The following is a 24,237-nucleotide window of genomic DNA, read 5'->3' on the forward strand; positions in this document are numbered from 1 at the left end:
GAGAGCCAGAGCTGCTGTGGCCTTAAAGTGACAGGAAGACGCGCCAAAGTCCAGCAAAGCCTCACTTTGGTCAAGTTTTCAGCAGAAAATGTAAAAAATCCAAGAAAGAAGCAGCCGTGGAGCTTTTCTTTTTTAAATAAAAAGTTTATTATCGTACAATAGATTACAGATGATTTCATGCCACTTTGTTTTCCATCACCCCCAGCTGTGCTTCAGCGTCCAGCAGCATTCTCCTCCTTCTTCCTCCCTTCAGTGGGTGTAGAGGGAGGCTGTGAAGACGATGTCCCTGCGAATGGCCAGGGAAGCCCTTTCCATTTTGCTCCCCAGGACAGAGTCTCCGACGATGCGGGCCGCCTGCCGCACCTCCTTCAGGACCTCGTCCAGACGCTGGATGCAGCGGACCACCGTGCCCTCCTGGATGTCCGTGAGCAGAGCGATTTCTGCAAACGGCTGCAACACAAATCCACATGGGTTTCCCAGAGCATTTACAGGGAAATATTGAGATCTTTCTGCAGCATTTGACTCTTTTGTCGCATAAAAATACACCTGTGAAGCATTTGTATTGTCACTCATGTGCGCTTTTCACCTTTAAAGTGAATTTCATACAAAAAAACTTCAAAATAAGGTAAAGAATTGTTATTTATGACATTTAGTGAGATTTTCTTGGGGGGATTTGCTGTTGGTTCTCCTTTATAACAACCTTTTTAAAAATCCTGAAATATCCGTTTAATATTAGTCCTGCTTTGGTGCAATGCAGATGCAGCATCTTTAAACAGTCTCTGCTGATAGCAGCAGCTTTTAGAAAACAAACTTCCTTTACTGAGGTTTGACAGAGCAAACCAGTGCAAGTATTATTCAACTGTAATCTGATGTCAAAACAGCCTCAAAGTGACAGAATTTAGTTCTATTTGAAGATTCTCTTCTGAACTCTTTGATTTCAATCAAATAAATTGAATGCATTAACCCCATTCATGCCTGAATTTATTTCCAATTATATAAAACTATTGTTCCGGGTTTTTTCCAATTAAAGTTATGCTAATTATGTGGAGTCCTGGGTTTATAGCGAACAGTGACATTGCGGGAAAGGGTTTAAATGGCATGAAATTTATCAATAACAAACTGTGCAAAATGACAAAATCCCTGTTTATAATGTTTTTTCTTAGTTGAATTTTAGTTTTCTCCACTATACTATTTTAAATTGCAGCTAATTTTCATTTACAATATTTGCAATCAGTATAAAAAATTTTAATCGGTGATAACCGATTGAAAGCTTTTTTGTTGGTTTTATCTCCATAGCAACCATTTTATTGCTTGGTCCCCTGGGGGTGGCGAACAGGTAGATGTCATATTTAAAAGAATCTGCCAAAGTAAATTTTTGGATTTCCTTGGCAACTAAGGTTTTTTTTTCTCTTTATTATGTTTAAAATAATCTGCTCTTGGACTGAAAACTTATTTATGACTTTAAATAGATTCTAAAAACTAAATAATGGCAAAAAAAAGAAAAAAAATTAGGTAAAACATTAAAGAAGTGGGATTACATCAATTTGCTACTCCCTTTCAAGCAATTAATAAACTTGTAATCCATTTTTGACATTCAATATTTTTAATGTGATACAGGTGTGTACTGTCTGTGTAAGTGCATGTATGCAACGTCGTCAGCCATGACAGATTGACCAAATGTGTAGTAAAGTTGTGGTGAAAATGTAAAGTTGCAGGGTGTGCAACAATTTGCTTGAATGTGCTTTAACAGCTACGATCGCAACATTGCGAATTTCTGCAGGGAGGGATTTATGATTGGGAGCAATTAATCTCAAGAAGAAAGCCTAATTTCTATTTTTTTATTTTATCAATTTAAGAATTATTATCTCAAATATTTTTGATATATCTATAGATTTTTATTTGTTTTTTGAAATCGCTTGAAACAAACCAATAAAATGTTAATATTTACTTAAATTCATGAATGCATTTTCAGGTGTTTTTTTTTTCCCCATGTCAAAACCATTTATTAAAACCAAAACAACTGCGGCTGGGTTGCAAAGGTGGAGTGGTCATCCTCTGATTGAAAGAGTTCGATTCCCGCCTAGCTCGCCCGCTTGCTGAAGTGTTCTTGGGCAAGACCCACAACCCCACAGTGCTCCTAGTGGTAACTGCTGGCGAGGGTGCCAGTTTGTGAATGTGTAAGCATGTGACATTTAGCATTTTGCATTTATTTTAGATTGAACTTTATAGAATAAATAGGAATTTATTTTAAATGCATTGAATTGGGAAGTTTTTGGCACTGATGCAGGTCTTACTGTGTAAAACATTTGCATTTTTTGCTTCGCTGGAGGAGGAAGATGCCTCACAGCCTTTCCACAGTAATCAAGATCTATTGATCTCTCCAAGTCACAAGAAGAAAATGGAGTAAGGGAGGATGTTCATCCCTTCAATTTTTAAAATCTGACCCAAATCATGCAATAAACGGCAAACATTATGCATTTAAACGGTAAATGACGTATACTTATATATACTTATATAGCGCTTTTCTACCTACAAGGCCCAAAGCGCTTTACTGTCACACACTGGTGGCGGCTCCGCTGCCGAACACTGGCGCCAACCCCCCACCAGAGGCAAAGTGGGGTTCAGTGTCTTGCCCAAGGACACATCGACTCATGGGCGTGCATGGCGGGAATTGAACCTGCAATTTTCCGATCATGTGCTGACCGCCCTACCGCTGCACCACGGCCACCCTCCATTTAAGTAAAAATGTGCTTTGATGTCCATTTAGGATTGATGTTTGGGTGTGAAGCGTTGGAGTCCTCACCATGCCTCTGGCCCAGCAGTACACCACCTCCGTCAGGCCGAACTTGAACTGCCCCACGAACTCCTCGGCCGTCTGGGGGATCCCGCATTCGCGCTGCAGCTCTCCGATTCGCCGAGCCACCGACAGGACCCGCTCAATGCTCTGGGAGGAAAGGGACCGATCAGAGAGGAGGAGCGGCGCCTCGTTGTACCGCTGGGGTGTTAACAGGACGTTTACTTTCAGCAAATTTCTGTTACAAAGTGCTGCTCCGCTAGGAGAGCTGCTATGACAGAGATGCTAGTCGGGTCATGACTAATTCAGGATTCTGGAAAGCTCTTTCTTGTTCAAGCAGGTCCAACAAACTGATGCCACAAATGGAACAACTGATTTCACGAAGAGACTCTGATGTCGGCGCCGTAGAGACAGATATCGTCCTCACCTCCTTCAGGGTGCTGGTTAAATGCGGCTCCACCTGGGTCTTCTGAGTGAAGACCAGGCAGGACAGCAGGGCGGCGCTCTCCTCGGGCGCCAGCGGGCTCATGACGTTCTCGAAAAGGAGCTCCGTCAGCAGCAGCTCGTGGCTGCTGATCTGGCAGGCGACCCGGCCCTTCAGCTGCACTGCGCCGCCGCTGTCGATGTACTGGAGGGACTGGAGGACCTGAGGATAGTGAGAAGGGCGCTCAGATGGATTCAAGAGAAATTAAAGCTGCAAGCGGCCTTGTATTGCCCACAGATGCGACCCTCCCCTGCCCTTGCTGCCCCCCTTTTGACCCGCCCTCACTGGCTAAGCAGCTGCTACACGCCCTCAGTTTGCCCTTCTGCCTCTAGCACCTTGGTCAGAGGTGTACAAAAAAAGAAAACTTTTATGAAAATGGCAGCTTTTCTGTTGGTTTTATCTCCATAGCAACCATTTTATTTTTTTGTCCTTTGGGGGTTACGAACAGGTCCACAGCATTTTTAGAAGAATCAGCAAAAGTAGGATTTCCGTGGCAACTGAGGTTGTTTTTTTTTAACCACGCCCACATTCCTTATGTGTTCATATTGTACGTTATATCGTTTCGTTCTACTAAAGCCAACGATTCATGCAATTTTTCAATGATACCACACGTGAAGGGGCGGGGCTCCGGGAATTTGGACTTTTCTTTGGTAGTCATAAAAAGAACCTCAGGAACTTTCTTTCTTTTTAGTTTGGAGAATTCAGAAACATCTTTTAGAGAGGAACCACCACAGTCGTGGAGACGCAAGAGACCAGGTTCTCACCAAAGATGTGGGTGTTTTTGGGGAATTTGAATGTTCATAAACTCAAAAAATGCTTACTTGACTTTAACATGATTGACGTTTCAATACAAAATTATCAAATGTCCATAAAGCTGTTTTTTTTTTTTGATAAATCAAACTAATTTTTTGTTGGGCTTTCTCTCAAATTTGCTGGTACTTTTAAGATCTGTAATGCATTAGTAACAAACAGACAAGGACAAAGGCTGTTAATATAACTTCAGTCTGACGTCGCGTGTCACAGAGCTGGGCAGAATGACGGGACACAGAACTGGTCTGATCCAGACCTTGATCCTCTGGTGGTACTCAGGCAGCAGAGTCAGAGACTGGTCTGACACCAGGAAGAGCAGCCGATCCAGCTCCTCCTGGACGCTCATCCTCTCCTTAACCCGAGCAAACTGAAACACAAACACACACAAACACTGTGCTGTTGACTGGAGTTTACAAAAACGCTGCAGCGGCGTTTGTCCTGATCTTGAACCAGCAGAGAAGCTTCTGTTCTCCCATCACCATCACCTTTTGGTCTCTATGTAAACTCGGCTACAGCGGTAAAAACACAGACGGGCAGACGTCTAACAGTAAATGAAAACGCTGAGAAGACGGAAACTGATACGCAGAGTGGAAGGATGGGCTGGCAGAGTAATGAGAGAGGCTGTCTGCCTCAGCGTGTGTGCGTGTGCATGTGTATGCACATGTGAGTGTGCATGTTTGTGTGCAAGCGGGTGTGCATATGCATATACAGATGTATGCGAGCATGTGTGTGTGTGTATGCACATGTTGGGCATGCAAGGGTGGGTGTGTACGCATGTGTGTCTGCATGGGTGGGTGCATGTGAGCATGCACGTGTATGTGTGTGTATGCGCGCATGCATGTGTACAGCTGTGGCTCAAATGACAGAGTTCCTGTGAGAAAATTCCGGTTATTTTGCTCATAAACTACAGAGTAACAAGAAAAAAATTGACTTTAAAAAGGGAAAAAATCGTGTTATTTTTGCAAATTTATAAAAATAAAAATAATTAGAAATAAATAAAATAAAAAAAAACATGAAAAGGAGTCCAAGCAAACTCAATGTCTTATGTAAGGCTGTGATGGTAATGAGCTGCATTCATTTAAAAAATGTTTGCACATTTGAATTAGCATCTTCAGAAAAAAAGACATTAAACCCACTGTTCCCATTTGTAGGAGATTTGCACACACACACCTGTTCTGCAAAGGTGGGTGAGTGGATGCAGGTGAAACTCTTGAGGCTGTCCTGCAGCAAGCGCAGCCTCATGCTGCCCTCCACCACATCCACACTCTTCAGCTGCAGGTCGTTCACCGGGTCCAGGGTCGCTAGGCCGCCGGGGTTGGCCTCAGCCAGTCGTAGCAGCTCCTGCGTTGCCGTGGAGATGGCCTGGCCTGGAGGTTCGTGCCTGAGGAAGAATGGGAAGATCTTGTACTGTTGCTATGTTCGTTTCTGTTCATGGGATTAAATCAGATTTGCACAAATAACGTTTTTATTCTGTTTCCATTAATCCACTGTGGATCAACACAGAAGCAACAAACCAGAAATTATGCTTTTCTTCTGCCTCTAGTATCAAAATTCACTTATATTTTCTGTATTATACACAACTGGTTCATCCAGATTGCAGCTGGTCTGCCATCTCCGTTAGGAAAGGGTCAGGTGATGCGAGGATGCATATTTTAAAAGCTCTATAAATATTCTACCTTCTCAGGCATCAACAATTAACGTCTGTGAGTGAATCCAGGGATCAGCCAATGACTCAAAAATGCGTAAATAATGATTCCTACAAAGCAAAAGACAAAAAGGATGAAGACATTTCGATTTAAAGGTTATTTCTTTAACTGATTAATTGTATTTTTAGGCTAATTGTTATCTGATTCTACTTTTTCCTTCACCCTTTAGTCAACATAGGCAGTCAGGTGTACAACCACCCACACCGATGCCAGCTCCTTCCGTGATTGGCTGGCTTAATTGACCAAAGCCACACCCTCTTATCGTTACCCTCTTTTTAGTTTTTTTGTGGACCGCTTTGAACAAATTTGTACCTTAAAAGGAGCTTTGGTAATTTAAAAACGATTCACAGTTGTGATTCTGTCCAGTAAAAACAAACTGCATCCACCGCAGGATGATATAAACCCCCCTGCCGTCCTCCATAATTAAAAAACACTCTTCTTGAGTGCACAGCTTGATAAATCCAAGACCACATTGTAGCAATAACACTTGAATCCCTAACCAATCGCCTTGCTTAATGTTGCTATACTGCCCCCTGTGCCCCGTTTCGCCTATTATTTCCTAACAAAGTAAAAATTAAATGTTGCTTTCGGAGATGGAATTTGGAGCAAAATCATTTCTGGAAAAACTAAATTCATAAAAGTATTTGAATAAAAATGGAAGAAAGTTTTCAAAAGCTTTATCTGGACCAGCAGGATGAAGGTGAGTTTTCATAATTATGTTTAAATAACGAAGCAAAAGATGATCTGGTTTGTTAAATGATGCGAAAAAAGGTGTTCCCACACCTGAATCGAGGTTGTTGCCTCTTGTTGTAGTTATCTATGATCCTGTCGGGAATCACTTTCAGGGTTTTTACGGTGATGGCTGAGATGTCCTGCAGCTTCAGCTTCTGCACCGTGTGGCTGCAGGGGCCTGAAACACACAGGAAAACCTAAATATGGACTCTAATCTGGATTTAATAATCCAGATGATGTGGCAGAAACCGAAAGGACGGGTCGGCAAGGCACCTTCAGGGATGAACAGAGCTGTGTTGTACAGGTGTGGGGAAGCTGCGTCGGGTTCTCCTTTTCCTTCCTCGTTGCCTTTCTCGCATATAATGAGAGCCGTGAATGTGCGGTTCACGGCATCACTGGATACCTGACAGAGACGGATGTCAGGTGTGGAAACAGGTAACAGAGCGCCACAATCTGAAGTTTCTTCCATTGATTATATTAAAGAACTGGTGCTCCCTCCCCCCAGACGTTCCAAACAAGAAGTGTCTGATACTGTATATATTTATTCAAGTACAAACTGGCCAACCAGGTGTCTCAGTACAAGTATTTGGAGCCTGCAAGGCACACACACACACACATGCTCCAGAACAGATTTTGTGTAGGGGTATGGCCTTCCAACAAACTCACTCCTGATTGGCCATGGTGTTGCCGACTCAGATCAACTTGGATCAATCACTGCTTACTAACTTTGTCTGGCTCCAACATGGCGCTGTTGGTATAAAAAATGGCAACAGAATTCCTCTGAATTTGGTTGGAGACAGATGTAAGTTATGTTCCAAATTATTTGATTTCAATATTTACATAAGAAACCCATTTTGCCACCTTTTTATTTGAAAATACGTGCAGAACATGTAACATACACTTTATCTTACATTGGCTTTCCTTTTGGTGATTTGGGTGTTTTTTTGTTCGCCTATAAAGTCCTAATTGGACATTTAATTTGGAATTCCATTTCCGCCATTGAAGATGGCGTGTTGTGCTGACAATTGTGTCACCAACCTTCCCAGAAGCCAATGCTGCAGAAGAAATATGTTAAACAGGCTTCCAACAAGCTCAACCTTAATTTGGCGAGTTCGGTTGCCATAGAAACTTTGACTCAAACCATTGACCGTCTCAGAAAACTTACGCGAGTGAGCGAGACGTCGCCCATTTTCATGATACGGATGCCGCCATGTCGTCAGTAAGCAGTGATTAGTCAAAGTAGGTCTGAGTTTCTATGGCAACCACTACTGCCAATCAGGAGTGAGCTTGTTGGAATGGCACACCACCACCACTTGAAAAGAGGCTACAGAAAAACTGTCAATTTTGAACCTTTGGGGGGCCAGCAGGCTCCACCTACTTTTATTGAGGCATCTGATTGGCCAGTTTGAACTACAGAAAAAAAAAGTCGTATTGTCAAGAACATGTTAAAAAGGACGGTTCTTCTGACCAACAGAATGACTGAGTGACAGCTGTTTATTTCTCTATAGAAGTCTATGGGATTTTGGCTTCTTGGAGCCACTTCCTGTTTGGAACGCCGCAGGGGGCGGAGTCACTCAGTCCAGTTATTTTTTCTCCCCCATTATAAACTGCCAGTTGCTGCCGTATGTGTGCTTAATCAATTCTAGATAATACTGTATGATCCTGAAAGCTTTATGATAAATTATGTTTCTGAAGGGGATTTTTAAAGAACTTTTCTTTATTTCTTTATAAAAAGTTTTGTAATAAAAGTCAAGAGAAAACATTTTATTTTGTAAGGATATTTCTGGCAGAACCGTCTTCGTTAAATGTGATGTAAATCTGAAAACATGAGCTACATATTTTAATTTTTTTTAAAATTTTAATTAAATTTTTTTTTTTCTTCAAATTTTGAAGAAAATGTTCAAACTTCACTTGCGTTTTTTTAAATACATACAAAAATATTTCCTCCTTTTGAACAGAATTTTTTTCTCATTTCGGAAAATTCACACCAAAGTGTTTTCTGACTTTCCTTTACTTTCACATCGTATCTCAAGAAGGATAGAAAAGTCCATCTTTGCAAAAAAAAATTTAATTTTTTGTTCTGATGCACATTTTTTTTTCTCTCCGCAATTTATCTGTTATTTAGGCAGTAGAGGACTGGTTTTCTTGTTTAGGTTCATTTATTTGTTTTATACTCTGTAGATTATTTAGGATTTTTCATGTAAAACAATATAATACACTTTCATTATTTCCTTATTCAGTTAACTGTTTCTTTTGTTTTTTTAATCCAAAAATGATCCGGACAGGTTTTTTTCCTGGAGTGCCTCAGTAACTTTTTCCGTCACCACTCCATGCCTACCTGCAGGATCACCCCCAACGCGTTTAGATGCTGTTTGTTGTTGACCACCAACACTCGACCCACGGACAGCGCTTTCAGGCCGTTCACAGACTCCACGATGGCTTTCTAACATCCAACAAACAAGAAGGAAGTTTAGGAAACGACGAAGACGCTGGTTTAAACCACAGCGAGTTAGCAGCCAGCACCTGCAGGGATTCGTTAGTGACCCGCAGCTCCGCCACCGTGTGATAGTACGGTAACAAGTCGGACAGCTGGCCTTCCGGATCCAGAGGAGGTAAGGAGGATAAGGTCTGCCTCAGCTGGCTGATCCTTTTCTCGTGTTCCTGCAGAGATACGTTAGGGAGGAGACATGAAAGAAAGATCAAAGGCTACGCCGGCGAAAAGCTCTGGCATCAGATTTTTTTGTTCGTTTTTGCTGCAGCAGCTACCACCACAGTGAAAAAGGAATTTTGAGGATAATGAATGACGATGACATCAAAAAACGATGACATCAAAAAATGATGACATCACAGCGGAAGAAGAAACCACCACAAAAATGAATGGGGCCAAAATCTCTAGTGGGGCTCACAACGATATTTCACAATCCCCAAATTAAACCAAAACACAAGTGTCGGGAAGAATCCAAAGGAAGCTTTAAAGTTATTATGGGATGGCCACAGTACCCACGGCTTGGTGCCAGTTTTGTTTGAATTTTCACAAAATTTGAGAAAATAAACTTTTATTCGAGCGATCTTTACAAAATTTCACACACATGTCACCAGCTAAAGGCTATAACCACCACTGATGTTTCATTGACCTTAAACCTCAGAGAGAGGCTGCCATCTTGAATTTTCCACACACACACAAAAAAGTAGTAGTTGTAGTACCAGCTAAAAATTTAAATTCCTCCTAGTGATGATTTATCGCCTCCTAACTCATCAAGCATCACTGGGAAGCTACTTGGAAATCTATGCTGGGATTAGAAGTTGTAGATTTTAAACAGAGTTAACGTGGCGTGCTCGCGAAAGTGTCGTTTCCCTGTTGCTCACACATCATTTACCAACACATTGTGAAAATGTAATACGTGAATCTTTGGCTGATGCTAAACAAAACACTATATCATTTCATATGAACACACTAAGAATGTGGGCTTGGTTAACAAAAAAAAAAAAACCAGTTGCCAAGGAAATCCCAAAATATACTTTTGTCAATTCTTCCAAAAATGACATAAATCTGCTCGTCACCCCCCGACAATCAAAAAAGAAAATGGTTGCTATGGAGATAAAACAAACAGAAAAGCTGGGATTTTGAAAATTTTTTCTTTAAAATGAATTTGTCACGTGCAGCTCTGTTCAGGGTGGGAGGGGCAGAATGAGGGGCTGGTTGTGAGGGCGGGTCAAATGGGGGATGGCGAGTAGGGCATGCAGGCTCGCGGCTTTAATTTAAGGACCTAATGGAAAAAAATCAATGCAAACCTTCTGCATGTTTTCCTGCAATGTTCTGGAAAAAAAAAGTTGCATGAACATTTTTACCTGGAACTCTAGTCACCGTATTCGGCCGTGTTCATGCGGAGTTACCTGAGCGTTTCTGTGGCTCTCAGAAAAGCTTCTCTTCATCATGTCGGTCACTCTGAGCGCCTCCACCCGCAGCAGGTTGAGGATCATGGTGTAGGTCAGTCTGAACTGCGACTGAAGAATGGTCGGCTTTCCCTGGAGCGGGAAAAAGGTCAGCTGAGACAAGTCAACTTCCGTATCGACTTCTTCTTTAACGTTCCGGTCCAGACGTGGAGAAATCTACGTTCCTGTGCTTAAGAAACACCAACTTGAGCAAAGAGGATTCAGATGTTTTAATTCTAACTTTTAATTGTCCGACAATCTGTTCCATCAAACATTTAGATCCAGGCTGAGTTTTGGTTTCATGGTCACTGTTGTGACAAATGTGTTATTCTCCGAAGAAATGATGTCTTTTCTGCGTTTTACAAGCTCTGAGTTTTCATTTCAGCTGTTTGAGCTTCTGCTGAACGTATTTATCTCTCTGCAGAACTTTGGGAGCTGTGGGTGAACATCGGGGCTAAAAGGTACGCTTGCAGTGGAGCGTGAAAACAAAGCAACTTGTATATGAGATATCAGGATACGTATCGTATTGCCAGACTCTTGTCAATACACACCCTTAGTTAATACCAATGTGACAGATGCAGAGAGGCAGGTGGGCGCAGCCAGACACCGAGGAGCTCACCATCATCATGGCGTGCAGATCAGCCATCTCATGCACGCCGGCCTTACACAGGATGATCACAGTGCCGGTGGCGTCCAGACCTCTTCGTCCCGCTCTGCCAGCCATCTGGATATATTCACCTTAAAGTGCAGGAATGAAACCATATGAAGCACATGGAGGAAAAAAAACAAACGGCGGTGAAAAGAAGTGGGCGTCAAACCTGGCAGCAGGTTCCTGAAGCCGGTGCCGTCGTGCTTCCTGATGCTGTCGAACACCACCGTCCTGGCGGGCATGTTCACCCCCATCGCAAACGTTTCCGTGGCGAACAGCACCTACACGCACTGGAAAGTCAGCCTCCGGCTCACATTGGGCCGCTGAAACGATCGGGGAAAGGAACTGACCTTGACCAGTCCTCGTGAGAAAAGCATCTCGATGACCTCCTTCAGGATCGGCAGGATGCCGCTGTGGTGGACGGCGACGCCTCTCTTCAGGAGGTCCCTCATGAGCAAAATCTGAACAAAGGGAAGAAGCTCGGAAATTTACTACAAAAACATGAGCATTAAACTGAACCTGCAGCATCGATCTGGGTTAAAGTAAAAAACAGGAATGAATTTTGCAGAAGTTTAACACTTTCATGTGGAAGATTAGCTGTGACACTTTTATTTTGAAATCAGTTCATTGCAAAAACACAGCATTTCTGTATTTCGGTCTAGTTTTCTACTTTAAATATCTTATTGGACTTGATTTAGGAGAACTAACTTCCAACTTTTCATTAGAATGTTGACCTATATGAAGACAACAAAATCTTGAATATCTTATGTTTTTTGTTCTCAAAAACCTCTTTTTTTTAACTTTGCGTACATTTTCTTTAACTTCACAGTGTAGTTTCAGGTTTTTTACCTTGCATTTGGCATTTTAATGTTTTTTTCTCTTTACATTCTATTTATAAGTATTTTCTTAACCTTAAATACTATTTCAAAATTTTGGTTTAACATACAAATTTCTTTGTAATATTACATGGTATTTTAAAGTTTTGTTTACTCTACAAATAGTATTTTTTTAACCTTCACATAGTACTTATACTTTTTTTTAATATAATAAATAGTAAATTAAATAGTATTCTTACTTTACATAGTATTTACATTTCATCTTTACATTGTATTTTTAAGTTATTTATATAATTATTTAGTTTTTTAAAGTTTTTTACTTTACTCAGTATTAGTTTTTTTTCTCTACATAGTATTTTTTTAAAGTTTTTGAGAATAGTGAGTGGTTTTATTTCAAGAAACAGATCTACTGGATTCAATAAAAAAGGAAAGTTTTATTCAACCCATTTGACTAAAATTCCACAAAATCTTTCAAGACAAATTGATCTAAAAATGTGTAATCCTCATCTTACGTTTATGGAGTAGAAATAAGTATAGTTGGACTGTTGTAGCTCTTAAAATATGATATATTTGGATGGGAAGAAAAGTGTATTAATATACCTAATTATTTTAAGCAAAACACTGGTATCTTCAGACATATTATTTCCAATTAGCAAATTAATTTACATAAATATAAGCGTTTATGTTTCAAGATTAAATCTTGTCTTAGGGGAAGACATTAAAACTTCTGAGAAATCTTACCAGAACAAATTCTACTTGCTTCACTGGCCGATTATTTTAAATTAAAACCAAAACAACATCTTTTTTTTTCCACTTGTCTTTGAGACGAGCGTTGCTTCCAGTGTTTTGATGGAGTTCTGTTGTTTTTGTCCGTCGTATCTAAAGAAGTTCACTAAAAGTTTCTGAGAAGTTTCTCTTTCTTATTCAAGCCGACTGTTAAAGTCTTTATGAATAGTTCCTTAAAGTAAACATAGTTTTTGAAACATTTAAGATTATTTAATGCCTCATTTCTCAAGATAAAAGCATCAAAATGTCAGAAGATCTCAGTCATAAAGGCGACTGTGTTCTTCAGTGGAACTTAAAAGTTGATATGAAAAATGTTTTTTGCTCGTTCAAAATTCATAACTGTCATAAGATTTAAATTTAAAGATTTAGGTTTTTGGATAAAGAACAAAAAAATACCCATAAGAACTCTGATCTAAGGGATTATTCATAAAAAATAAGAAATTAAGAAAGGTTACGTCCTTCCCTAAAGTTGTGTACCTGCGGCAGCTGGCGGTCTCCTCCTCTGAGGCGACTGAGACTCTTCTGGAAGAAGGAGTGGATCTCTGCCTTCTCGACGGAGGTGGTGAGATCCATGGACTCCAGCGAGCGGGCGTTGTCGTCACACCGTGCCCGGGAGAAGGTGAAGGCCACAACAGGGGTCTGCTGCCGCTGGGACAGGAAGTGGAGAAGGGCCAGCCACACGGACCGATCCTGGTAGAGGGGAGGGGGGCAAAGACACATGGAGAACCATCCAGGTATGAAGAAAAAGCGGCGAGGTGGGTGAAGAGACCAACCTGACTGGCCGTCGTGTTTTGAGAGGTGTTTTTAGCGCCAAAGGTTTGGGCGTGTTTGCTGCTTCGCTCCTTCTTGGCATCGACGGCTGCATAATACCTAAAAAGGAAGTGTAGCTTCAAAATAAAACATCCAGAAAGCAAAAACAAATGAAGCGGTGAAGCCGTACCCTTTAGTGAGGAAATTCCCCGCAGCGTCCACCAGCAGAAACATCTCCTTCTGCGTCTTGGTGCTGTTTCCGGTGTACAGGTGATGCTCCAGAGGTACGGGCCTCTTCATAGTGCTAATCACATAAATGTGCTTCTTTTTGATGCGACTGAGAAGGAAAACCACAAACATACAAATCCTGTTACTGCTCCTGAACAAGGCCGCAAAACTATGGTCAAGTTGTTCGGTTTCCGGAAAAAAAACCTCCTCCTTTTCTACATTTCTGAATCCGACGGAAAATGTCAAGGATTAGGAGGAGAAAAGAGCAGAGATTCAAAAGGACACAGGAAAAGGAGAACTGGAGTCTGACGTACACGAGTAATGTAAACAAATTTAGGTCTTTTTGGTCAGAAGAAAATAGAAACTAAGCATTTACTTTACAAATAAGTCTTCTGCTAAAAAATTAAAAGAATCATTGGACCTCCTTTCCTCTTTTATTTTGAAGAGACTTCAGGGTCAAGACATATAGAAAGGAGCTTTTTTCTTATGAAATCCAGAAAAATGCTTTTTTTTATAGATAAAACATTAATCAATATATTTGGAAAAAGGTGGACATAAATGAAATATTTTAGAGAAAATAATACCAAGAATGAAAGTATCACGAGTTCACAAAATGTTTTACAAACTATGCTGATTTTCAACATTTTTATTTACTATAGAAAGTGTATTAATTAAAGCTTTTTCAGGTCTGTTAAATAGTGGAAAAAATGTTCAGAAGCGTCCATTATAAAAAAGTAAATCATTAAAAGTTTTCAATTGTCAGAAAAAGAAGTCCAAATCGGTTCAAATGTCACTTTATTTTGAAGGTGTTGCTTCCTGTTTGTCCTGGATGTGCAGCGAGAGCTATTCTGCAGCCACTCACCCGATCCACTCACTGAACTCCAGAGCGTTCGGCACCGTGGCGCTGAGAAGAATGATACTGACGTGATCCGGAAGCATAATCAGCACCTCCTCCCACACAACTCCTCTCTGACCAGGAGAAACGCAGGAAAAGACTCAAGTAAAAGCATCTCCTCCATCTGTAGGAGTGAAAGGAAGTTCTACTCAGAAGCTCCCTGACCTCAGCATCATTGATGTAGTGGACCTCATCGAAGATCACCCACTCCAAGTCCCTGATGACCTCCGATCCGTTGTAAAGCATGGACCTGAGGGGAGAAGGTGACCAACACGCTCATCCAACAAGTAGCTTCAATATGAAGTAGGAGGAGGAGAAGGAAGAGGAGAGAAGAGGGAAAGAGGAGGACTAGGAGGAGGAAGAAGAGAAGGTAGATGAGGAAGAGGAGAGAAGGAGAAAGAGAAGAACAAGGAGGAGGAAATAAAAAACAAGACGGGGATGAAGAGGAGGAGGTAGAGGAGGAGGAAATGTAGGAGGAGGAGAAGAAGTAAAATGAGGAGGAGACGGTGAAGGAAAACGAGGTGGAGGAGAAGGTGGAGGAGATGGTGAAGAAGAAGAAGGCTCTCCTTCATTTTGAAGCTCATCCAACATTTAGCTTAAATATGAAGGAAGAGGAGGAGGAGGAGAGAAGGAGATAAGAAGAAAGAGAAGAACAAGGAGGAGGAAATAAAGTACAAGATGGGGGATGAAGAGGAGAAGTGAAATGAGGAGATAGTGAAGAAGGAGAAGGTTTTCCTTCATCCAACATGTAGCTTCAATATGAAGAAGTAGAAGGAGGTGGAGAAGGAGGAAAATGAGATGGATAGGAAAAATGAGAAGAAAAAGATGGAGGAGAAGGATGAGGTTCTCCTTTTCCGTCTTCGTACTGAAGCTCATCCAATTTGTAGCTTTAATATGAAGAAGGAGGAGGAGGAAGAGTACCTGAGGATCTCAGTGGTCATGATGAGGCAGGCGGATTCAGGACTCAGCTGGACGTCACCTGTCAGGAGTCCAACATCCTTGAAGGTGGTTTTGAAGTCTCTGAACTTCTGATTGGACAAAGCTTTAATTGGAGACGTATAGATGGTCCTGAAAAACAAAAAAAAACATAAGAAAACAATTTTTTGGGGATAAAACTTATCAAAACTTTCAGAAACATGTAGAAATGTGATCTTTCTGGTCTAAACTGTAATATTTAAAAAGTAAAACACAAAACACTCCACTGTGAAGTTAAGCCTTCCTTCATTTTTACATTATAACAGTAAAAAAGTCAAATAGAAAATTGGATTCCAATAAAAAGCAGGTAGAGTTGGGATTTTACTTGATAAAAAACATAAAAACATAACTGATTGTTTTATTCTGTTACCTTGAGAATTACCTATAAAAAAATCCTATTAATTAAGATTTTTTCTTATGAATGATAATAATTCTTTTAAGCATTTAATCATTTTTTTTTTGTGAAAAAATATTTATATAATTAACAACTTTTTCCCCAGAACCTTAAGAAATCGTTGACTGCAAACCTATAGAATGATAAAAGTCATGCACACAAAGAAAAAAATATATAGTTATTCACACATTACTCATAAAAAGTATTGCCTTTAGGCCACCAACTGATAGAAATGCATAACCCTAATTTCACTTCAGAAAAAAATACTTTTTTTTTAAATAAAAAACTTTTAAATAGTATTTTTGAAAAAATGTTAAACCTGATAAAGTAACACAGTAAACTAAGTTTTCCTTTTTCTTTAAAACACCAACATGTTCTTTAACATTTACCTGCAGAATCTCCCCTTTCTTCAAGATTCAAAATATTAAACTTTTTGCAACAAAAAATACATGTTTTTATTCTAAATTATTTTTTTTATGTCTTTCTTTCTTTTGATTTCTGGCAGTAAAAGCTTAAACAAGTTTCTTGTTTTAGCAGCATTTGTTTAATGCTGTAAGTTTTTTGGGGGGCTGGTTTGTAACTCAGCATCCAGTTGAATTCTTTTTAGAGCTTCAATTCCCTCTTTTTTTAGTCCTAAAATGATCAGGACAGCCCTTCAACACATCAAGGTTGTGATATCTAAATTCCGACCTGGTCATGTGTTTCTGCGAGAGCGCTATGGCGTACTCGGCCACCACGGTTTTCCCCGCTGACGTGTGCGCAGCCACAAAGACGGAGTCGTGCGCCTCCAGCCTCAAGATGGCCTGTTTCTGGAAGACGTCCAGCTCAAAGGGCCACTGGAGCGGAGCAGAGAAAACAATGAGACGGACGCTCGCAAACACGCCACATCTGAAGATACGCACGGGCGGAGTTCCTACTTTGAACGCTGGGTTGGGGATGCGTTTGTAGAAATCATCACAGGGGGAGGTTATGTCCACTGGGATGGCCCATTTCTTCTTTTCTTCTGGACTTTCTGTCGGCTTTGATCGATCCTCTTTTCTTCCCTTAGAGGTGGAGGAGGGTGGAGCCACATCCTGCGTCTAAAAAGACACAGAAAAGTCTAAATTAGATCAAAAATGAGACTGTAAAGTTCAGGCAAAAGTTCTCAACCACAAATGATCTTAAAGTACCACTCCGATCAGCTTTTGGTCTATTTTCAAAGTGTTCCCAGTGGTCTTTTAACCAAACATATACATATATATACACATTACACATATATATACTATATATATATTTTAAATACACACACACACAAGTATAGGGAGGATTAAGAGAGCAGCGGATTTTATCTAACTGGATTACCTTGATGCCCAAATCTTCAAGGCTGTTCGTTCTGAGTACATTGGAAGCTTTTTCTTTCTTCTGTTCTTCATCTTTCTCCTCTTCTTCACGCTGCAGGTCAGCAGAGTCTTCCACCTCAGAGAGGAGGGACATGAGGTTGACTTCTGGCTTTGCTATTTTGATCTCTTCAAGTAGAAATACAAAAAAGTAGAAAGAAATGGTGAACAATTCCCCATTCAAAGCTTTTCTTTTGCTTTAATTTTTTTTTAAATGTCTAATATTCTATCTCCAACCTTTGCTTGTAAAATCCATCCCAACTTTAAACCCGGGAGGTACTTTCAGTAAATCTAGGGAACAGAAAAGATAAAATATTAAAACTAATAAAGAATATGGGGATTTTTTTAAAAAAAACAAGACACCTTGTGCTCATTAGGATCACCTTTTTCAAAATCTATTTCCTCCTCCAGCTCAGACTTCTTCCTGATTTCGTCGAGGGATAGCTCCTCCATTCCACCTGGTAATGTCACAGTTGCACCAAAAAATTATTTTAAATGCTAAAAATGTATATAAAAAGCCAAAAAGGGATAATTTTTCTGATCAGGTGCATCTGACCGGGCAGGAAGGGGTAGTTGGTGTTGCTTCCTCGAAGGCTCTCGGACGGGGGTCCCGGCTGGCGCTGCAGGGACAGCGAGTTCTTCGCAGAGAGTCCAGTGTTCTCCAGCAACACCTAGAGGTGGGCAGGGAAAAGAGCCCAACCAGGCAGAGGCTCCTCTGATTATGTTTGACATCAATTAAATGAACTCAAAGACCATTAGAGGGTTAGTTTTTTATTAAGTTCTTACCCCCACCAGTCATTTCCAACATACTTCTGTAAATTCTAATGTTCCCCATGGTAAAGTGACGCCCAATTTACTCACGAGGGAGTCAATAATACGTCAGCAGGAGGTCATGTGACTGACAGACCTGGGTTATTTGGTAAAGGAGACTGGAAAAAGGACGAATGAGGACCGTCCTTTCAAGTTGTGCACTTTAGGGTGTCTATGGGAAACCTGAGGAGAAAAAGTGCATCTGTCTCTGCTGAAAAAGGGTTTCTATTTTTTTTTTTTGTTTTCATTTTGGATTTTCCTTCTGTTTCTACTCACCAGGACAATCGACTTTTGAGTAGGAGGATTCCTTTATTTTTTCTGGACTTTGATTATTTGCCTAATCCTTTTGCAAATAAACAAAATCCCCTCCCTAAGGAATAAGCCTTTTGTGATTATTTCTTTGGATTTTTACCACACAGTGATGGAAAGGAGGACTTTAAACAAACTCTTATCCATCATCAATAATCCTGATCACCCTCTCCATCCCATACTGGACAGACATCCAAACAGATTTTTCCAAGAGGGTGAGGCAATGACTGCTACAGAAAATGATTTCTGCCTAATACTGTTTATAAAGCCTGTTCACAGCTGCAACAATCAAATTTCCCAGGTTGGAATCAATAAAACATGTTTTTCTTTATCTTATCTTGAGCGCAGTTTGATCTTTAATTAGAGCTTTCAAGAAGACTAACAGGTTTTGTAACTAAAAAATTATGTACATTTTTGTCGGTTGGTTTCATTTTCCATTCAAGAATGGAAAAATAAAAGAGAATTACACCTGTGTTGTAAGTATATCCATTTATCCAACGATCTCGCCCACAACTCAGAGGTCAATTTCTAACTACTGCTGATCTGCAGAAAATATGTCCCAGAAAACAAAAGTTTTTATTTTTATTTTTATTTTGGCTAAAAACTGCATAAATATAATCAAAATACAACTGGGGATCAAGTTGGAATGGGACTTTAAAAGAGGCCAACACATTACCTCTGTGAAATCCAACAGCATCCCTGTGGTCGGGTCTCTGACAACGGAGAGCCCAGACGGGAGAGCAGACGGGGAGCAACTGAGCAGAGAGTCCACATCCACCTTTCTTTGAGCCACTCTGTAAAAAAAAACAACAAAAAAATAGGGTTTTTGCATTTTCTACAAACATTTTAAAAAATATTACAATGTGACACGATTTCTTCTATTCACTAATGCAAAGAAAATCTTCCAAGCACCATACACACTTGAGAAATTTCTGAAAGACAAAGTCGGTGTCGTGTATGGGAAGCCAGGCTGGGTCTCGCAGGAACTGTTTCTCCACCTCTGTTTCCAGGTTCAGGCTGGTGGGAGGAAGCCCATGGGGAAGCTGCAGAAGATAAGACCAGACATTTAAACATTTTCTTCATTCAGTCGGAATTGAGAGGAGTAACAGTCGATAATTAAACCATCACCAATCAGATCATAACAGTGAGTCAAAATCTAATTGTATTAATTTGAATATCCGGATGAGAAGCAACCAGATTGGTTCGAAATGTGAGTACAAAGCTCCTGCATATAATCAACACTTTGACCATTTTTTTAAAATCAAAATGCAATGACACAGCATCTTTTCTGACCGTGCTCTGTGGAGGTAGAGGCTGCCCAGGCACGGGATGTGTGATGAGTTCAAACCTGCCAGAGCATCCCAGCTCCAGCAGAGACAGCGGCAGGTCCGCGGGCCCCACAGGGGGCACATCTGGAAAACAAAGGTGGGGGGCAACTCCTGAATGATGAAAGCAGGTTGCTCATAATTCAAACTAACTAAGCCAGCAGTAATGTGCAGAATACATATATCAGTTTATGTAAATGCTTGTCTGCACCCGAGAAAGTTCAAATGAACAACAACGTGCAAGAGAAGTGCCTGGGTTGATTGATTACTTTATTTGGAATATAATAAATATGCAGTAAAACTATGGAATAGCACCGAGTGGCTGCTACTCGCAGAAAACAAAGCAAGGTACACGAATACAACAGGTCAACACAAATGTATTCTTTGTTATTGAGCAAGTAAGTATCGCTTCCAAATAAAAAACTCAAAAACGTACTTATTCTGTCCATGGTCCACTCGTAAATGCAAGCTAAAAGTTGTTTCTGTTCACCGGAAGTTGTCAAATTTGCAAACAGGAAGTTGTCCGTAAATTGCGAAAAGCCCAAAAACAACTTTATTAGCTTTTTACTAAAGACGTGACAGATTGATCAACTTATTGATTTAAAAACATTTTCTGTCTATACTGTGTAGATTTTCGTAAAGTAAAAAAAAGAAAAGAAAAGGAAATACAAAAGCGGAAGTCTCACTTATATTACGTATGAGATACGTCATCCACACGCGCCTGTGTTGTTTAGTTTGATCCTGGTTAAGGAAAATCCTGGTAATGACACTTTTTTAAAAATCTGCATACATACAGCTTGTAAAAAATGTGTGCCATATAATTTTGCACATATAATTTCACTGTTTTTGTTTGGAACGAGTGGTTTGATTTCGTTCTGGTCTTGTGAATCACTCGCAGTCCGTTTTTCTGTTCTGTGTCACACTGTCCTCTCTCTGTCTTGTAGTTTCAGTCATCATGGTGATGTTTCCAAGTTCGTTGACTGAGGAAGAAGAAGCTCTGCAAAAGAAATTTGCAAAACTAAAGAAAAAGGTTTGTACGGCGATGCTTTGTTCCTTATCTAACACAATTGTTGTGTCTGTGTTACCTATGAATGGGAAGAAGCATGCAGGCGTTGTAGGGTCAATATAAAATCTCGACTTGGAACAGAATTTTTCTCAAGAAAGGATAAAGGCTAATAAAGAAATCTATGCCTTCCACCAAAGTTATCTCACCGAATCAGTTTTGTGTTGAATTGTCCTTTTGTTTCCCAAAAATTCAGCTAATTTATTTATGAATGTATCTCTGTGAAAAAATATATTTAACTAAAATTAATTGAGATTTAAGTCATTCTCATCAGTTGGAGGTAAGTCAGTCAGAATGGTGTCTGCTAAACTTGTTTAAGTTAAGGATTTAAAGTCTTGAGATAAATTTTGTTTTGGCTGCTTTTTCAGAAAAAAGCACTGGTTGCCTTAAAGAAGCAGCAGAGTTCAACCAGCCAAACCAGCCAGAGCGGCTTGAAACGAAGTAGGTGCTTTGAAGCTAAAATTATTCCAATATCCATAAATGTGCACAAAAAATTGAGTATGTTTTTTTTTTTTTTTTTTTCAAATGAACATTTACATACCAGCTTTATCGGACCAGCCTGTCATTGACACTGCAACAGCAACAGAGCAAGCAAAGATGCTCATAAAATCGGGAGCCATCAGTGCCATTAAATCTGAGAACAAAAACTCTGGATTCAAACGATCTCGGATGTTGGAAATTAAACTCAAGGTACAGATTTGGATCATGTTTGCTGCATGACTCACAGTTCAGCTGTTATTTTAGGTAGTCTTAAGTCAACATACTGTCAAGTAAGACAGGGAAGCAGCAAAATATATAACATTCTGATCTCAGATGTAATGAAAGGCTTTAAAGGATAACAGCTCTTTTTGTCTAAATTTCTTTGATAGGACCCAGAAAAAGGACCGGCTCCTGCTTTCTTACCTTTCCAAAGGAGTGTCTCCGCAGATGATGACCAACCTGAGGTATAGTGGAGACCCAGAGGTCTACACAAAGCTTTATCTGGTTTTTGATTTTAAACTACACTTCTTTTTAAGAAAAAGAAAATCAACAGCATGACAGATTTTTTTCTTTGGGTATTTATTACAGTCTGGAAAGAGAGCTCAGAGGAAATCCCTGTATGAAAGGTGCAGTTCAGAACCAATAAAAAGCATGTCTTTTCACATTAATAGTTTTTCATCTATAAGATCCCGTCTTCTTTTTCCTCTGGCAGCTTCGTCAGTTCCAGTGACCGATACAGAGATGATGATGACAGCGGTGGCGGCGGCTTGTCTTCCTGCCGTGACCCGGACAGAGAGAGAGACCGAGAGCGTGACCCGGACAGAGAGCGGGACAGGGACAGAGACAGGGACCGGGATAGAGACAGAGAGCAAGACAGGGACGTGGAAAGGGAGAGAGACAGGGACCGAAGCAGGGACCGGGATCGAGAGCGTGACAGAGAGCGAGACAGGGACAGAGAGAGGGAGCGAGACCGAGATGGAGCCTTCAGACGTGAGTTTTTGTTGTGTCATCTACTAAAACTATTTTAAAAATGAGATTTTCTGCCTTTTTTGTCAACCACCTCTAAAACTGTGGCAAAAAAAATCAACTAATTCAATTAATTCAGTTTGAACCTTATGTGGTTCATTTTAAAGAATTCATCCACAAAAGAGTCTGAAAAAAAAAGCCAAATTCTTCCTTTAGCTGATTACAATAATTGACATTTTGGGAAAGTGAATTTTTAAGGTTTGCTTATTTTGCCCTCTCAGGGTCTGACTCGTACCCAGAACGACGAGGGGTCCGAAAGGGTAACACAGTGTATGTCTATGGGTCTGGGCTGGTGGAGGACAGCCTGCGCTCCGCCTTCTCTCAGCATGGAAACATCATTGACCTCTCAATGGACAACCCACGCAAGTAGGAAATGTTTAAGCGGATCTTTTCTGAAACAAAACCAAAAAAAAGCAAAGCAGGCTGGGGTCATCAGAGAGCATAAATGCTTTGCTTTTTTTCTATAGTTGTGCGTTCATCACATTTGAGAAGATGGAATCTGCAGACCAGGCTGTCGCTGAGGTTGGTATCATCTTAGACACAAAGATATGATTCACCGGTAGTCATTTGTATTGTTATTATACTTATTCATTTAATTTAGGGTCAACCTATGTTTCCAGACTGCAGTAATAAAATGTAATCTCAAGAGATTTAAGTTGCCACATCATCAGAAAATGTTTCATTTTGAAAATTCTTCAATTTTTAGTCTCTTAGTGGAAAAAAACCCTAAAACTTTTATATTTTTGCTGCTCTCATGGTAAACATAATTTACTAACATTTCTACCCTTCAAGGCAGTGACTTTAATAATTCAGCAATACTGCTGACTCAATGTTTATACAGCGATTTGAGCTTTTAATTAGGAGACTTTTATTTGTGAAACCGCTGAACGATCATAAAGCAAAACAGATGGGATTTTTTTGTTACACTCCAAATTGATTTAAACAAAAAAAAAAAATCCTGGCATTTCTTCATGTGTGTTCTAAACTTTCTCAATTCCTTCAAAAACCAAACAGACGTACGTTTTGCTTTGCAGCTGAACAGCAGCGTAGTCGGCGACGTCCACATCAAAGTCAGCATCGCCCGGAAGCAGCCCATGCTCGACGCCGCCACCGGCAAATCCGTGTGGGCCTCTCTGGGTGAGCGCGGCGCCCCTCTGTGGTCACTGTCTGCATATTTGGCGTGTGCTAACCCCCAGCGTCTGTCTCCCAGCTGTCCAGAACAGCACCAAAGGCTCGTACAGGGACAAGAGGAACCAGGTGGTGTACAGCGAAGACTTCCTGTGACGGCCCGGACAGCTCTCCAACATTTTTATCGTCTGATCTTTTAAGTTGACGTGTTTGATAGAAGCCGTGTGGCACATTTGTGCTAAAACTAGAATTTTGTTGAGCTTAATAAAAAAATAAAATAAAGAAAAATCTGTTTAAACTTCATGATGCAATTAGTTCTATTATTGAATCTGTCGTCAAATGAGTGCTCGTCTTTGAAGAAATGTTCTTTATGGGAACAAAGAAAAATCTGTTTAGTAGTTTTTTAAACCAGAGCACAGCTTTCCTACATCAGTCTAATCTACATCCATAAAAATGATTTATTAAAAATCCTTTAATTTCTAACATTTCTGGCCCACATTTTCCATAATTAGTGTTTTCAACTTAATGGTTGTTTTTGAAACCATCAAAAAATGTATCAAATAAAAGTTTTCAGTTGCAGAAACAGTAAATGACAATTTTTTTTACGTGTTGAGTCACAGACATAGATGTCCTGTAAATACAAACAGGTTTAAATTGGTTTAAAAAAAAGTGTTCGCTATTCAGTGAGCCAACATGAAAGGAAAAGGGGAACCTGCACCATTGACTTTATGGGAAGTGGACCGAGTGA

General features: G+C 40.2%; 2 protein-coding genes across 2 annotated transcripts; one reads left to right on the forward strand and one right to left on the reverse strand.

The window, feature by feature from the left end:
• Positions 1 to 123: 123 nt before the first annotated feature.
• Positions 124 to 20,487, reverse strand: skic2 (SKI2 subunit of superkiller complex). Its single transcript, XM_004073761.5, has 29 exons — positions 20,229 to 20,487; positions 19,761 to 19,879; positions 19,389 to 19,510; positions 19,144 to 19,261; positions 17,905 to 18,019; positions 17,732 to 17,806; positions 17,586 to 17,639; positions 17,314 to 17,477; positions 16,890 to 17,051; positions 16,663 to 16,808; positions 15,525 to 15,671; positions 14,769 to 14,853; positions 14,571 to 14,677; positions 13,671 to 13,817; positions 13,504 to 13,600; positions 13,208 to 13,420; positions 11,459 to 11,569; positions 11,278 to 11,389; positions 11,079 to 11,197; positions 10,421 to 10,552; positions 9,050 to 9,187; positions 8,865 to 8,969; positions 6,800 to 6,929; positions 6,578 to 6,704; positions 5,259 to 5,469; positions 4,345 to 4,455; positions 3,222 to 3,440; positions 2,804 to 2,944; positions 124 to 450 (listed from the first exon to the last, which is right to left on the reverse strand). Exons 1-29 carry the CDS (start codon positions 20,239 to 20,241, stop codon positions 250 to 252), a joined length of 3,741 nt encoding a protein of 1,246 aa, XP_004073809.1. The 5' UTR covers positions 20,242 to 20,487; the 3' UTR covers positions 124 to 249.
• On the forward strand, positions 20,420 to 23,792 carry nelfe (negative elongation factor complex member E). Its single transcript, XM_004073760.5, has 11 exons — positions 20,420 to 20,552; positions 20,737 to 20,822; positions 21,224 to 21,296; positions 21,400 to 21,545; positions 21,725 to 21,799; positions 21,924 to 21,961; positions 22,048 to 22,325; positions 22,583 to 22,727; positions 22,829 to 22,883; positions 23,396 to 23,498; positions 23,572 to 23,792. The coding sequence occupies exons 2-11, from the start codon at positions 20,748 to 20,750 to the stop codon at positions 23,643 to 23,645; spliced, it is 1,062 nt and encodes a 353-aa protein (XP_004073808.1). The 5' UTR covers positions 20,420 to 20,552; positions 20,737 to 20,747; the 3' UTR covers positions 23,646 to 23,792.
• The last annotated feature ends 445 nt before the right edge of the window (positions 23,793 to 24,237 follow it).

This window comes from Oryzias latipes, chromosome 11 (genome assembly GCF_053564925.1).
Source record: "Oryzias latipes strain Hd-rR chromosome 11, Olatipes_Hd-rR_3.1".
In the NCBI taxonomy this organism is placed as follows: domain Eukaryota; kingdom Metazoa; phylum Chordata; class Actinopteri; order Beloniformes; family Adrianichthyidae; genus Oryzias; species Oryzias latipes.

What these genes read in the sequence shown, in the direction of transcription:
- nelfe (XM_004073760.5), top strand. Translation starts at nt 20,748, where the DNA reads ATGGTGATGTTTCCAAGTTCGTTGACTGAGGAAGAAGAAGCTCTGCAA. An exon ending in AGGAAATCCCTGTATGAAAG is followed by an intron (nt 21,962 to 22,047) that starts GTGCAGTTCAGA and finishes TTCCTCTGGCAG; the next exon opens with CTTCGTCAGTTCCAGTGACC. An exon ending in CAGACCAGGCTGTCGCTGAG is followed by an intron (nt 22,884 to 23,395) that starts GTTGGTATCATC and finishes TTTGCTTTGCAG; the next exon opens with CTGAACAGCAGCGTAGTCGG.
- skic2 (XM_004073761.5), bottom strand. An exon ending in TTGAAGATTTGGGCATCAAG is followed by an intron (nt 17,052 to 17,313) that starts GTAATCCAGTTA and finishes GTGTCTTTTTAG; the next exon opens with ACGCAGGATGTGGCTCCACC. An exon ending in GGGAATTTCCTCACTAAAGG is followed by an intron (nt 13,601 to 13,670) that starts GTACGGCTTCAC and finishes CTTCCTTTTTAG; the next exon opens with GTATTATGCAGCCGTCGATG.